The sequence below is a fragment of the Schistocerca piceifrons genome, chromosome X, assembly GCF_021461385.2.
Source record: "Schistocerca piceifrons isolate TAMUIC-IGC-003096 chromosome X, iqSchPice1.1, whole genome shotgun sequence".
Lineage (NCBI taxonomy): Eukaryota > Metazoa > Arthropoda > Insecta > Orthoptera > Acrididae > Schistocerca > Schistocerca piceifrons.
Window position 1 is genome coordinate 448426891 of NC_060149.1, and position 15277 is coordinate 448442167.

Consider the following 15277-nt stretch of genomic DNA (forward strand, 5'->3'; position numbering starts at 1 on the left):
AAGCTCCAAAGTTGAAATATCAAGTTTCGAATATACACTTCAAGGGGAACCTGCCAGAGGTCACTCTCCAATATAGCTGAAACTTGGCGGGGTGAAAGAAGGCTGAAAATAAAGGGACACCTGTTTTCACTTAGGTCCAAGACTAAATAGTTTCCGAGAAAATGACGGGCAAAGTTTCGATGACACATTATCAGTCCTTTCACGCAGCCTGTGTTCAAGTGAGTTGGTAGCGCAGCGGCTACGAGCAGGGTTTCGAATTTTTGTGTCGTGTGTTCTAATCCCACTTTCTGTTGCTTTTCTTCTGTCTTCTGTTGGCGCAGAAGTATGTGACATCACTGTTTCTTTGTGATGTCGTAAAATACAATGGAATTATCGACAAAAGAAGTAAGCATTTCAAATATTATTAAAAATAGTTTTTCTCATCATAGTGACACGGATTAAAACTTTCTAGAAAACTGTGAGCAACAGTATTTAAGTCAGTGGCAAATTTTTGGTCCTCGGGTTCAACAAGAGTAAACCAGATATTGGAATGGCAACAGAATGTGTACGCAACAGCCACAAAATCGGGAAAAGAAAACTGTCATCAGTTTTTGGACAATGTTTTGGGACCTAAAATAAGAATGGAGTCCTTTCTCTATCTTACTGACTGGTGGGGTGTAGTCCGCAGCTCGTGGTCTAGCGGATAGCGTTGCTACCTTTGGATTACGGGGTCCCGAGTTCGATTCCCGGCAGATACCACGTACACTTTTATTGAGAGATGAAGAATGGCATTCGCCAATTACAGATGTGCCCTAATTTCATCGCACAGAAAACTGACATAACAAGTAGAAGCGATTGATCCATAATCAACTGCAGGCTACAGCTGTCGAGAAAATGTGTCGATAGTCGTAGTTCGTCGCCAAGTTATCGCCAGATCACGAGCTATTTAGCCACTTTGACAAGGATGTTTTCCTAATTAAATTCACACTGAAAGAATATGACTGGCATAAGTGACATAGCTCGTTGCTCGCGCTACTCTGTTTTTATGCTTTGAATTTTTTTTTTAAAATAGATATCACCCTGGGGGATGCACTGGTTCTAATGCAGCATGAAAATAACAATCAAAGCAAAAAATAAGTACGACAAGTATATGTTTTAAGTTTTCAGTTACCATAATTATATAAGATTATATGAAATTTGTGACGATAAAATCTATTTTAATAAAGTTTGAAATATTTAAAAGTGTTCAAATGTGTGTGAAAGCTTATGGGACTTAACTGCTAAGGTCATCAGTCCCTAAGCTTACATACTACTTAACCTAAATTATCCTAAGGACAAACACACACACACACACACACACACACACACACACACACACACCCATGCCCGAGGGAGGACTCAAACCTCCGCCGGGATCAGCCGCACAGTCCATGACTGTGGCGCCCCATACCACTCGGCTAATCCCGCGCGGCTTGAAATATTTATTTCTTTTGTCAATAAGTCCATTGTGCTTCACAGTGTCACAAAAAATATTGATGTCACATATTTCCGCGACAACAAAAGACAGGAAAAATACATAAGGCTGAACTTAGAGCTCAAAAATTCATTCAAAACTCTGTTTCTAACCACTGCGTCACCATTTCACTTGAATACTCCCTGCGCGAGTCCGCCTAAGTAGCTGCTGGGTTAGAGCAGAAGCTTACTAATCGGAGGGGCCCGCTTTCGATTGCCCGCCGGATCGGAGATTTTCTCCGCTCGGGAATTGGGTGTTGTATTGTCGTTACATCCGCATCGTCACAGCTGACACGAGAGTCGCCTCAAACCCGCTGTCGTATCGTCTTTCCACTGTTGACATGGCTGTATGAGCACGACACGAAAGGCAATACAAAAGAAAAACAATGACATAGAAACTTTGGCTGTCATTTTGTAGGAAACTATTTACTTTTGGCACCCAAGCAAAAATAGGTGTCCCTTTAGTTTCAGCCTCCTTTCGCCGTGCCAAGTTTAGACTGCATCAGAGCGCGACCTATGGTGTGATCTCCTTGTTAGTATATGTGGAGACGGACCAGGGTAGTATGGTAGTAGTTACATACGACAGCTAAAAATAAAACCTCACTAAGGCATACTATACTTAACGACGATACAATCAAATAGCGCCGGCCCCGGTGGCCGTGCGGTTCTGGCGCTGCTGGTACTGATTATTCATATCTACCCTAGTAACAAACAAAGAAGATGAACTAGATGATTCCTGACTGCCTTGAAGTAATTCATGATACTTCAAACGGACAATCATTATCTTTGTATTTTGCCTTTCAACGCTAAAACATAGGGAACCAATACGGCATAATACTTTATATACTGTGGCATCCGCGAAATCTTCCCAGGTCCATAATTACCTCTACGTTATCGTTAATACATACTACAAATTTTATGATAAGTACAGTTCTTGTCTACTCACACCAAATGAATGATATAACTCAAATGAAATTAATGAATTTCCCTCGAGTGTAGTCTGGTGTTGCAGGCCTGCCAGATTGCAGGTATGCTATTCGCTGTGAACCTTAGACTGTCGTGGAATCGTGATGGTAGAAGCGTATTTACATTCCCGACAGTCACAAATGGTTCAGATGGCTCTGAGTACTATGGGACTTAACATCTGAGGTCATCAGTCCCCTAGAACTCAGAACTACTTAAACCTAACTAACCTAAAGACATCACACACATCCATGCCCGAGGCAGGATTCGAACCTGCGACCGTAGCAGTCGCGCGGTTCAGGACTGAAGCGCCTAGAACCGCTCGGCCACCGCGGCCAGCTCCGACGGTCACATCAGGCATGCTTCACGAGAAATGCGTCAAGTACTTCTCTAGTTTATTGTGTCTGTACTTTTCGAACATTCTTCATCAATGTATTCCGTGGTTTCCCAAGTATCTTCAGGAGAATGCTGGGCTGGTAACTTTAACAAGGCACAGCCAGTTACAGGCCTTATACAGGCAAATATCGGAATAGTTTCTTAAGTAAGGCCGCTATAATACCAGGACTCACTAATCGTAAGTGTGTGAGGTCTAAAGCTCCTCCCGTAATCACCGGGCACACATTATAAGCAGCTAGATTCTTCTATTAAAGTACGAGGGCGTGCCGAAAAGTAATGCCACCGATTTGTTCTGTGAAAACTCTTACAACTTTTAGAATTAAACTAACGTTACTAATATTCTACACCTTTATTCTTTATGTATACGTCTTTGCAGCCTTCTGCCGCTAGAGGGTTTCTAATTGTAGTGTGTAACATGGCGGTATGTAATATAACTATGACGGTGCATGAGAAACAACGTGCTGTAAAGGAGTTTCGAATCCGAAGAGTTCTTCTATACACGTTCCTTCAGCATGACACACACGAGCGCTGCAGCACTGGCAGCACTACGTCGCCTTGGGTTCACTGTCATCGATATTCTTCCATCCATTCCCGACTTGGCCCCTTCCGATGTTCATCAGTTTCCAAAACTTAGAGAACACCTTCGAGAACTTTACTTCATAGTGATGAAGTGGTGCAAGCAGAGGTGAGGTTGTACCTCCGTCGACAACACAGTCAAACATTCTACAACGATGGTATCAACAAACGGGTCTCTCGTTTGGAGAAACATATTTGTCGCGAGTGACTATGTTGGGAAATACACATGTAGACACGAAGAATAAAGATGTAGAATGTTAATAATGTTTGTTTTCTTTAAAAAGCTTTAATAATGTTTACAAAAGAATTCGGAGGCATTATTTTTCAGCACGCCCTCGTACATAAGTGCAAATCAGATGTTATTTCTGGTATTTCTGTTAGACGGTCATGCAAAATATGGTTTCTCTCTGAGATACGAAGTCATACAGTTCATTCAGTAACGAAAATAACCAGATCGCAAGGGATCAGGTTGCTCTGAGGAGTAGACATGAAATGAATTCAGTGCTGCTTTGGTAGGACGGAGGTTCATATCCCCTTCAGGGCATCCCGAGTTCAGGTTTTCCGTGATTTCCATAAAACGCTTAAGGCGAGTGCTGAAATAGTTCCTTTTAAGGCACGGCCGGTTTCGTTCCCCATCCCTCCCCAACTCAAACTTTTGCTCCGTCTTTAATGGCTTCGTCATCGAACGGACGTTAAACACCATCTTCCTTTTGTGGGTAAGGATAGCTCTCAAGCCCTGGCTGACAGGCAGAAACTATAGCAGTTATTCATTAAGCATGAGAATCGACAGTGTTATACAGACTGCATCCGACATTGGTTGAGCTTAACATGTTTAAATTAGAGTACCGATAAAATCCTTGGGTCCACAGAATTTCTCTTCATGCCTAATTTACGTATTGCGCAAAGTGATCAGCACTGGGTGAGAAACAGGTTGGAAGTAGTACTTTCTAAAAATCTGACGTAATCGCGTGTAGAAATGCAAAGAGAGTGTGAGAGGACGAACCGCACTCCCGTTTTCTTCGCGCCTCGGCCTTTGCGTGGCATTCCAGCGTGCTGGTGGCATGTCTTCGACCTGTAAGCTACACGCAACACCGCCCTGAATCGTGTTCGGCCTCCGCTGGCGATGGCTGATTTATGGGTGCCGGTTTTGTTCGCACGTGTGCCAGCGCCTAATATCACATATCTCAGCTCAGCAGGCTCACTTTATATATGGCAAGTCGCCCGGAGGTTCGATAAAATTTATGGTGGCGCACTCCGTGAGTGCTAAATTGCCGGTTTCGACTGCCGCGCTCATGCGCAGTAGCCGAATTTCTCATGTTTCTTAACATTGCTGCTAAGTAAGAACACTCTGAAGGTTACTGCCCAAAGGCAGTTGTTAGTCTCTAAAGAAATATCTTATTTCCTGTATTTAGTCATACTCAGCGATTTTTGACAAGACAGTTTACTACTTTTCAACATTATTCAAAACTCGTAGCTTTTAGTTCCTGGTCTCCCATGCTTGACTGTGAATCAAGAAGGAAGTAAAATTCGCGTAGTACGTTTTCTTTACTTATTTTGATTTTATTATGTTTTATTTATTTTTTTAACCCGATCAAATTAGATCCTTCATGCGCTGTTTTGAATCACGCAAAGATTTTACATATGCAATACCGTTTACATCGTAGTTACTCAAAGAATCTGATAATTTTAATGTGATAAATAGTGAGGAATTAGAATAAAAAATTGTGTTTGTTTTGGGTTTACAGTTTCGTTGAATTTGATAAATGACATATTCTCCATCGAATGTACTATTTGTTATAATTCACACAGTACAGTTTTGACTGTTCAGTCATTTGCAAGTGGTTAAGGTGCTAAAACACAGCAGTTGTCAAAATTTGTATAATAATTAACAATGATGTAAACCATGTGGCTCATGTCATCATACGTCACATATCCACCGATGTGTAACAGATGTAAATAAATCTCGTGAAACTGGATTCGTTGTTTATATGTGCAAGTAACTGTCATGCTTGGAAACATGAGATATCATTTAAACAGTTAAAATAGTTTTAAGCGTGATTTGAATGTTTGTGATGTCATTTGAAATAACTACACTTAGTTAGAACTAATAACAATAATACTAGCGATACTATTACTGCTAATGGTAACAAAAATAGCGACAACAGAAGATATAAAATTTATTTTTTGGCGCACAAAACTGAAATTTTTTAATACAGTGAGCTCTAAGAGACAGAAATTATTTCCTCTATTATTCGATCACGTGACTGAAAATGGTTTATGAAGGCGTTTCCGTTTTTCATATGTATAAGGTCTACCCAGCACCAATTATGTAGCTGTCGCTTTACTTTTAAATGACGAGAATCTATTTCCAGGGGAAGCGGCAGAACAACTTAATGGGTACAGGACCTAAATCATCTCAGAAGTCTTCACTTCAAAGCCAGTTACGCTCATCTCAAACGATTATAAATAATTTTTACACATAACGCGATCTTTTCAAAGAATATATCGTCATTGCTAACTAGGTGTTCATCCTATGAAACTCAGTGGAGCGGTATCTATTGATAACTGCATCCACTGGCAGCTCCTTACAAGCTGAAAGTTTAATTGTTGGGTAGCGGAACTGTTTCTGGAGGGTTGGGCGCACTGAATGATCACAGCGAACAGTAAGGTAAATTACATAGGGCCTCTTTTAAAACAAGATCATTAATTTGGAAAAATTATCAACAATCGAAACACAGACTTGCAGTAATGAATTGTAAATATAGACTGAAATTATCTAGTCCTTTAAGCAGATATAGAATTTTAATCCCAAGAAAATGAGCAAATTTAGTTATTATTCCGCAAACTAAAATTTTAATCTGTATGAAGTGCTGTGTCCCTTGTACGTCTTCTGTCTTCGTAAAGTAACACTATCACTGTAAATTCAGGAAAATAATTTAAATAAACTGCTTACACAAAAATAAAAAATTATTTCGGAATGTTAGAATATAATGCAACAGTTTAAAGAAAGAATGTGAATGATTGGTATTCTATGTTACAGGCTTTCCACTTGTGCAGACAAGACAGTTTGGTCAGCAGCTTCCTTTGTCCCAACGGAACCCTTTTCAACCAGCAGTTCCAAGTGTGTGACCAGTTTTATAACGTACGCTGTGGAGTGCCACTCGAGGATCTGTAGAAATCCATTTGGGCCACTTCACATCCTGAATTACGTAATGGTAATGAATTCGTATGGCCGCTCACATTAATACAAGCCTCCCCTGTGAGCGTCATCTTCCTGTAAATAATTTTTTTTCTTTTGGAAAACTGGTGCGGAAAGGAGTTTCTATATTTCATCAGTAATGAATAAAGTACTATGTTGCTATGCAATGAGCTGTAAAAATGTAAATAACAACCGCTGATTTAGTGTCAGCGGTAGGAAACTGGAATTCCTTGTTTTAACTGTAAATAATAAAACTTCCTATTTATTGCTAGTTCTTCGTATTATTAGTTTGGACTAACCGATGGAAACGTATTATCGAAGCTATTCATTCATGTATAAAAACAGAACCTTCCTAATTATTTATGTTTCTGTATGCCACATAAAATAAGACATAAAATACCATGATATCGTTAGTTACAACAATTTATGGATCAGTAAGAAAAAAATTAATGATGGGAACTATATGCTGCCAAAAAAGTTCATCCTCTCTCTCGCTCTCAAACGACATTTCACTCTGTTATGCACTAATTTAATATGCTTATATCGAAATAATTTTTTATTATTAAATTTCAACGTCGATATTAGATTGCTCATTAACATTATATAGCTAAATTCACTATATTTATTGTGTTCGAAAGAGAAATGTGGTTTTGTTTGTAAGTTTACTTGTACTTCTTCTTTTTATCTGTTTAATTTATTAGAATGTAGTGTAATACAAAATGGTTGCGTGTGTGTTGTATGAAAATTCTAAATAAAAACCAGTCAACAATCTTCAGTTTTATCACTATAATTGTAACCTGAGAATAAGAACTGAAAGTTCTGAGCATTGCCATTGCAAAAATTTACCAGGCACTGAGCAACATGGTTGTTCTATCACTGGAGCACGTATTGTATTGTCATTTCATAACCAGAATTAGCAACAGCTTACATGAGAATGGGTTTCAACTTTTTGTTGTATCGTCTTACGTATGGTACACAACAGATTCACGTGAGAAAAAGCCAGAAAGCGATTGACAGAATGTGACAGATATGTGTTAAGTTAATGTAGAACTGTTTTTGCAACTACAGCCTGTCTCTAGTACAATTAAGATCACAAGCGTTGCATGGCTTTTTTTTATTTGAACTCTTCTATCTCACCCTTCGTCTGAAATTCATTTCCCACACATACTGTGATACCGCTCTTGAAAAGCATTAAACGTATTTTATTCTCATCTTTGTCGTATACACACCATTTCTCTTTCAAGAGCTAAAGGCGTTTCCACCAAAGTCTATGATCCAAATATCGGAACTATCTTCCTTATTGTGATAAGAATCAGCAGTGAACTGGTGCAACTTTGAGATTTGCCATGTTTACTCAGTTACTTAAATAGCTATTTATTTGTGTTTTCCATGAATCGTAATTGTTTTCTCCCGTTTTTATGTGTTCGCAGATACAACACACTTTCACAGTGAAAAACGTGGCAACAAATTGCCTTTTACATTAATCGTAATCAAACTTCTGTTCTTTGTTCTTTTCATGTACAGTGATTTATACTGAACAATTTTTAATCGCGTACACACTCATTATATCGTCACACATTCTGAACTCTTCTTTGAAGTAGAAAAATTTGTCAAGTAGATACTTTAGTTTGTGTTTGTAGATAATTTTGTTATCTGTTAGATTACTCACATCACTGGGTAAATAGTTAAAAAATTTTATGCCTAAGTGCCTCTCCCCGTTCTGTTTTACATTAAGGCCGAGGGATGAATAGTGAGAGTCAATTCTCTTTCTAGCATTATATTTATGATTGTTTCTATTTACGGTTTAAAGAAAAATTCAAGCGAACTGCGTGCAGTTATTATTTGTAGCTCATTTATTTAACTTATTTTCATTCTTTCTTTTGCAGAAGTCACTGTGTACTACAAAAAATTGTACCTTTCCTTCGTCTTTTGAGCTTTGCACTTGTTTAAATTTTGTAATTTGATTACGTCTAACAAAATACAACATTTGTAATATATAATCAAAATTATACGAACACCTGTTAGTCGACATAAGTGCTACGGGTCTCACTCCTTCGACTTTATGACGGCTTGAACTCCGCTGCGGACAGTTTTAATGGTGTACCTGAATGTCTGTGGTGGAATGGCAGTCCATTCTTCTTCAAAGGCCAAACCAAAGACGGTAGTGATGTTGGACGCTGGGCTCTGAACTTAAGTGGACGTTAAAATCCATCCCAAAAGTGTTCCATTGGATTCAGATCGAGACTGTTGGAGAGCCAGTTCATGTTAGGAATATTGTTGTCCACATACTATTGCCTCACATGTGCTGCTCTATGACAGGGTGTATTGTAATGCTGACACAAACATTCATCATCTCCGAACTGTTCATCCACTGTACGCAGCACGCAATGCTGTAAACTATGTCATACCCTTCAGTATTGAGCGTTTTCTTAAACACGGTCAGAGCTTCACACCTTAACCACGAAAAACACACAAATACCATCACACCACCTCCTGTTTCCCCTACACATGATAGTAGGTAACGTTCTCCAGGCTTCGCCAAGCCCAAGACAGATTAGCACAAAGTATAGAATGATTCAACACTTCAAATCACTCTTTTTCCAGTTATCCACCGCCCCGTGAGCTCGTTTCCTACACCACCTCAAGCGTCGCTTATCACTGTCTACAGATATTTGTGGTTTATGAGGAGCTGGTCGACCAGTTTACCCCAATCTTTTTAACTCCTGCACAGTCACTGTGCTAGCTGGCCTCGTTGTAGCGCTTTGGAACTCACAAATGATTCCTCCCGCTGACTTCATGAGATTTTTTTTCAACCACCCCCAAAATGCTCGGTGGTACTTATCCGTCAGAAAGGAGGTCTGACTAGTCTTCATTTACCTGTGGCTGTTGCTTCTTCTTCCCATTCACATACCAAATATCGACTTGGGTAGCTTTAGAAGGGTAGAACTGTCCCTCATGGTTTTGTTACTCAAGTGACATCCAATGATTAACCCACGTGCGAACTGCCTGAGGTATCCTGATCGACACTTTCTCCTGTTACTGACTCTCTATTGACGACACAATACACCCGCCTCCTTTTTGAGTGACGGTTCTGTCTCTCGTGACAGCTACTGGTCATTTTTACATCTACATTTCTGTTTACATCTGGTTTCAGCCAGCTTTCCGTCCCTAGTACTACGTGGGCATTGTGACCGTTTATTATTGAGAGTAGTTCTGGGACCTTACTATAGACGTTCCTGCAGTTTACTATTACCAGATTAATATTGTCATTCCCTGTTGCGTTTTGCCTACTGCTACCTTGTCGCGTCTCAGGAGGCGTCTTGTCGGGCCTAGGGAGGGAATTCTCTAACCTAAAAAACCCACATGTGCACTCCACACGTACTCCACTACCCCTGTAGCCGCTTCCTGCGTGTAGTGCACGCCTACCTATTCAGGGGACCCTACATTTCTCCACCCGATAGCGGAGGTCGATAAATTTGCACACCAGATCTCCGCAGAATCGTCTGAGGCTCTGGTTTAAGCCTTCCACTCGGCTTCAAACCAGAGGACCGCGATCGGTTCTGGGAACGACACTAAAAATAATTAGCTCAGATTCGACCCCGCGAGCGAGGCTTTCCGCCTTCACCAACTCCGCCAACCGCCTGTATTAACTGAGGATGACCTCTGAACTGAGACGGCAGGAGTCATTGGTGCCGACATGAGCAACAATTTGCAGTCGGGTGCACCAAGTGCTCTCTACCGCCGCCGGCAGGGCCTCCTCCACATCTCGGATGGGACCCCCCGGCAAGCAGACAACTGGCCTTCTTCCCCGCCCTTTCTGCTATTTCCCTAAGGGGCTCCATCACCCACCTAACATTGGAGCTCCCAATCACTAATAAACCCTCCCCCCCCCCCCCCCCTATGCCTGTTCGGACCTTGCTGAAGGAGCAGCCACATTTCCACTCACAGGCAGAGCGGGTGATGCCACACGGCCATCCTCCACATTGACCCTCCTCCTCGTGCGACGTGAACGCCGCTGAACCCGCCACTACCCGGTACCCGCGAAGATGTCTCGACATCAGGGACCGTGGGTGAAGCATGTAACACCTGGGGCGTACCATGCGACACACCAGACTCCCCACTGCCGCTACACTCCGAAGTAGCAGCCTGAAGACGGCTGACCGCGGCCATCATCACGTTCAGCTGTTCGCGAACAGTGTCCAGCTCCTCCTGCGTCCGTACACAGCAGTCACACATCCTATCCATCCTAAGAAATCAATAATTTACTGTAGAGAGTTAAGTAATCAACTTTTAACTAGACTGCTAATTCACTAAAGGTGGCTGATAGCTGACTAAACTGTGGTTACTAGACACTTCTTGTTGGAAACAATGAAAATAAGCACTAACTTTCTATGGACTGTATTCAAAACAAACACGAAATCTGTGGAATACTATTGCTAGTACTCGAAAATTAAAGCTTCCTAAAAGCAAAAACACACGAAAAAAGAAGTGACAAGTTAGAAAAACACAGTTAATACTTAAATTTACTTAGCTTGCTGCACAGGAGATGTGAAGCAAGTACTGGCGGTACAGGCACTACAGCACTGACATTTTCGCAATACATAGGGAAGTCCGGATACTTTTGACCTGGTAGTGTATTCTGTCGTCTTTACTATCTGCAGGGATCCACATGTCAGCTACTTATACATCCGATAACTGTGTCTACTGTATTTATGCGCAGTGAGATTAGGTAATGAATGGGCTGAGTAATGTGTTTGATCAGTTTTATAGTCTGGTGCTGTCGTTCGCATGTAGAGGCGGTCATTCACCCAGCGCATTCTGTTCTCTTATTTCCAGTTAATTGTATAAATTGGATTGGCTGTCGATCTCGACACAGTATGACTATAGTTTAGTAAATAAATCTCTAATGTCACAAGTTGTATGAACTGGGACTGTAACGACAGACTGACAGGTTTTCCTTGTTATCAACGATTCAGAGTTTGAGTTATAGTTGAAAATTTAGTTCTGATTACTCGTGGCGTCCCGTGAAACAACCGTTAAACGCACGGAAGAACATAATACGAGAATGTGAAATGATGAAAGAATTTACACCACAGTGCAATTTAGTGTTAGATTTCTTAATACCTAGTGCAGAAATATTGTCTTTACCCACGAGCACACGGAGAAATTTACTAAGTCCGTAAGCCCGTCACACGAAAATTTTCACTTTTAAAGTGACTGAGGCATCACACACATAGCAACCATCACTCGCTATCACAGGACGTATCTCGTTCAGTGGACTTAACAGACTGCCACAACTTATTTGGCCGCACCTTTTACATAGCAGACATTCTGTCATTAGCAATATTTATTGTTGTTCTTACTACTCAAGCCGTTCATATAGATCACACAAATTGTGCTAACGTGCTGATTCTGTGACATATTACATTTTAATTGAGATTACTAGGAAAATTTTGGTTATAATCTTTCACCCATCGTTTACAGACGTCTTAATGAATAAATGCCGTTTTAAAACTTTACTGCCACCACAAGTGTTATACAGGGTGACTCTGTGATGATCAAACAAACTTTCAGGGAAGATGGAAAAGGGTAAATGTATGAATGTGAGATAAGAGACCTTGGTGTAGGAACGGTCGAGTCGAAAGTTATAAGCGAAAATTGTTTTGGTATTTCTGGCAGTGGAATACATGTATATGTTATTACTAAGATTGTAGGATAGACAACTTTCAGAGGTGGTGCTATGGGCAAAATAAGAAAAAACTGTCTGGTAAACATGGGCTCTAAAATGCATACCATAAGAGCTATGCGCATCCGTTTAGTGGAAGACATGTTTCACAATAGGGAAGATGCACAAGTACTGATAGCTCCTAAGATATACAGTTTAGAACGCATATTTGCTAGACTCTTCTTCTTCTTTTGGTTCATACTACAATTTCTGCTGAAAATTGCCTATCCTACAATCTTAGCACCAACAACATTTATAACACTTCCTGGAGCAGGGTCCCTTACCTCAAATTGACACATTTGTACTTTTCCATGTACCCTAAAAATTTGTGTGATCATCGCGGAATCACCCTGTGTATCAGCCGAGACGAGAATTTCACCAGCTTTTATGTAGTGTCCTTCGTTTTTTGGAATTAATTTTTGGGATTTATTTGGATTTTATTGTGATTATTCGAACAACACCAGCGTTACTCAAAATTAACTTCTTAAGTCAAAAAATTTTACCCATCTATAGATTGCAATGTTGGTTTTTAATCACACAAAGCCGTCATATTATTGATTTTGAAATCATGTTTCTTTAAATTAGCATAACTTTCAGAATCCCTATTCCAATTCATTATTCAAACTACATTTAGCAAAAAAATTCTAATCCTCGTTTCGGTAGCGCTGATCAAACGGTGCTAGTGGACATTTCGTTTCGATCGACGGTTCAAATGGCTCTGAGCACTATGGGACTTAACATCTGTGGTCATCAGTCCCCTAGAACTTAGAACTACTTAAACCTAACTAACCTAAGGACATCACAAACATCCATGCCCGAGGCAGGATTCGAACCTGCGACCGGAGCAGTCGCGCGGTTCCGGACTGAGTGCCTAGAACCGCTAGACCACCGAGGCCGGCTACCCGTTTCGATCGCCTAATGCGTTACGAGCCTATTGATTTTCTACGAAAATATGTATGTTCACATACCAATCACCCATGGAGCGAGTCTTTCAACACGCTTCCTTGTTTCGGTTTTCTCCTGCAATCCTATCTCAGTGTGGGAAAAAGGCAAAAGAGAAAGAACAAAAAAAAAGCTATTAAAATGGTTTTTCCAAAATGCTTAAACCGTTATTACTGGTTGCAAGCTCTCAAATTACAACCTTGCCTCGATCGTAACTTAATTAGTTCTGATTTTATTCTTGCAGCAGCCATGGAATGACTCGCGGTAAGCCTTCAGTTTACCTAAGACCCATCTGACAACAGCGGTGACTTCGTGGGCGGTACGTAATTCAGTAGCAGCGACTCAGTTCACTTTGGCTCAAATCTGACAGTTATTGCAACACGCCTCTCCGTCAGGAAGTGGAACGCCTGTATCCCGACTCGCGCCACACCGCGCCGTGTGTCAGATCAGTGCAACAACTGTATGCGTTTGTCATTCTCATAGCGCGTACCTTACTATCTTCCTGATTATAAATTGTATTTATATTTACAGTTTTCTAGAACTGCAAAGTACTGTGGAATTGATTTTCTTTAGAAAGGATTTTGCTAACTCTATCAAAAGATTTTCTTTCTCATAAATTCAGCAACATTTGCAGTTGTTCGCACACTTCAATCATGATCATATTTTAGTCGTTGTGATACTCGCTCCTCACACCGGGGTGCATAATGTTGTCGTTGTAGCGAAACATCCCGTGTCTGCAAGTGACTATAACAATCTGCTAAAACATTTTTTCAGATTTAATACCACGCGAGGATGTCGTTTTGCGTACATGACACGTGCCTTGCGATTAACGCCACAGCGGAATATCATGTCTGTCATTTTCTTCATTTCCGCATGGAGTAATACTCCATTTTACTGTCTACGTTTTTCACACTCAGTGATATCATTAATCTTGTTCTGTTGCCCGCATATCCTAAAGACATAAGTACAGACTGGCTATGTGGGAGACAGCTGTAAGCGCTATGTCTGACAACAACATTAAAGTCGGAGGCTTAAGTGCAGACACGAACACAACCAATAAGTTATGTGAAAAATGAAGATTATCAGTAAGACAGCAGACGCCACAGACTACTCATCTTTCTCGACACAAAATTTTCCATACATCAACAAGAATTTGTTTCTGAACATATGTTTCTAGATTGTTTTTATGCCTATCATGAATACTACCTACTGTAAAATTATTGGATATATTTTTTAAATATCCTGTATATTTAGCGACACGTACATTCTTGCATTAGGTTATTTATTTTGAAAATTACGATTCAAATGAGGATTTTTGTTTTACACATCCCTTAACAACTGCGATAATCGCTTATTACTTCAACTTTGACAGTACCATAAAAACTAATAATTTCTCCAGAGCCCTGTTCAGACGAGTGGTCTTCCACCCTAAATAGTATGCCTAACGTAAGGGGAAACTATGACAAAAATTATGTATAACCACCAGGATTAATAGCTTATCTATGCCGACTCTTGTTCGCTTTGCGCTTAAATGCAGTATTGAACATTTGACTTCGAATGCAAGGGCTAGTTCGCGTTGCCTGCATACAGGGGCAATGACGTGACAATAAAAGATGGTGGTAAGCCCCACCCCATTATCAATGAATTCATCATCATCGTGCGACATGCCACACCCCCACAGCCCACCTTGCCCCTCCAAATCCCCCGCCGTCATTCACGAAACAGCCAATCACAGCATAGTATTTTAGAGAATATTAAAATGAACTAATAATGTAGCCCCAGAGCCATCTTCTTGACTGTACTCACCTACTTCCTGAAACTCTTTTTCTTTTTTGTCAGGTTCAAAAGTATTTATTTGACCCACGCAGATAGTCACCTATGTGAAAGTGCGGCTTTCGGCAAGAGGAGGTGCGCAAGCCAAGGACTGGATAAACCGGTGGATCAACGACGAGGGTTGGTGTGCTAGCCAGCGTGGATGTGGCTTT

General features: G+C 40.7%; 1 protein-coding gene across 1 annotated transcript in view; it reads left to right on the forward strand.

Moving 5' to 3' along the window:
• LOC124722993 (U-scoloptoxin(01)-Er1a-like) overlaps nt 1-7377 on the forward strand; it is a 98258-nt gene extending 90881 nt beyond the window's left edge. The window contains exon 3 of the mRNA XM_047248164.1: nt 6467-7377. Coding sequence (XP_047104120.1) covers nt 6467-6601 — 135 coding nt within the window. The 3' untranslated portion in view covers nt 6602-7377. The remainder of the gene's footprint in view (nt 1-6466) is intronic.
• The last annotated feature ends 7900 nt before the right edge of the window (nt 7378-15277 follow it).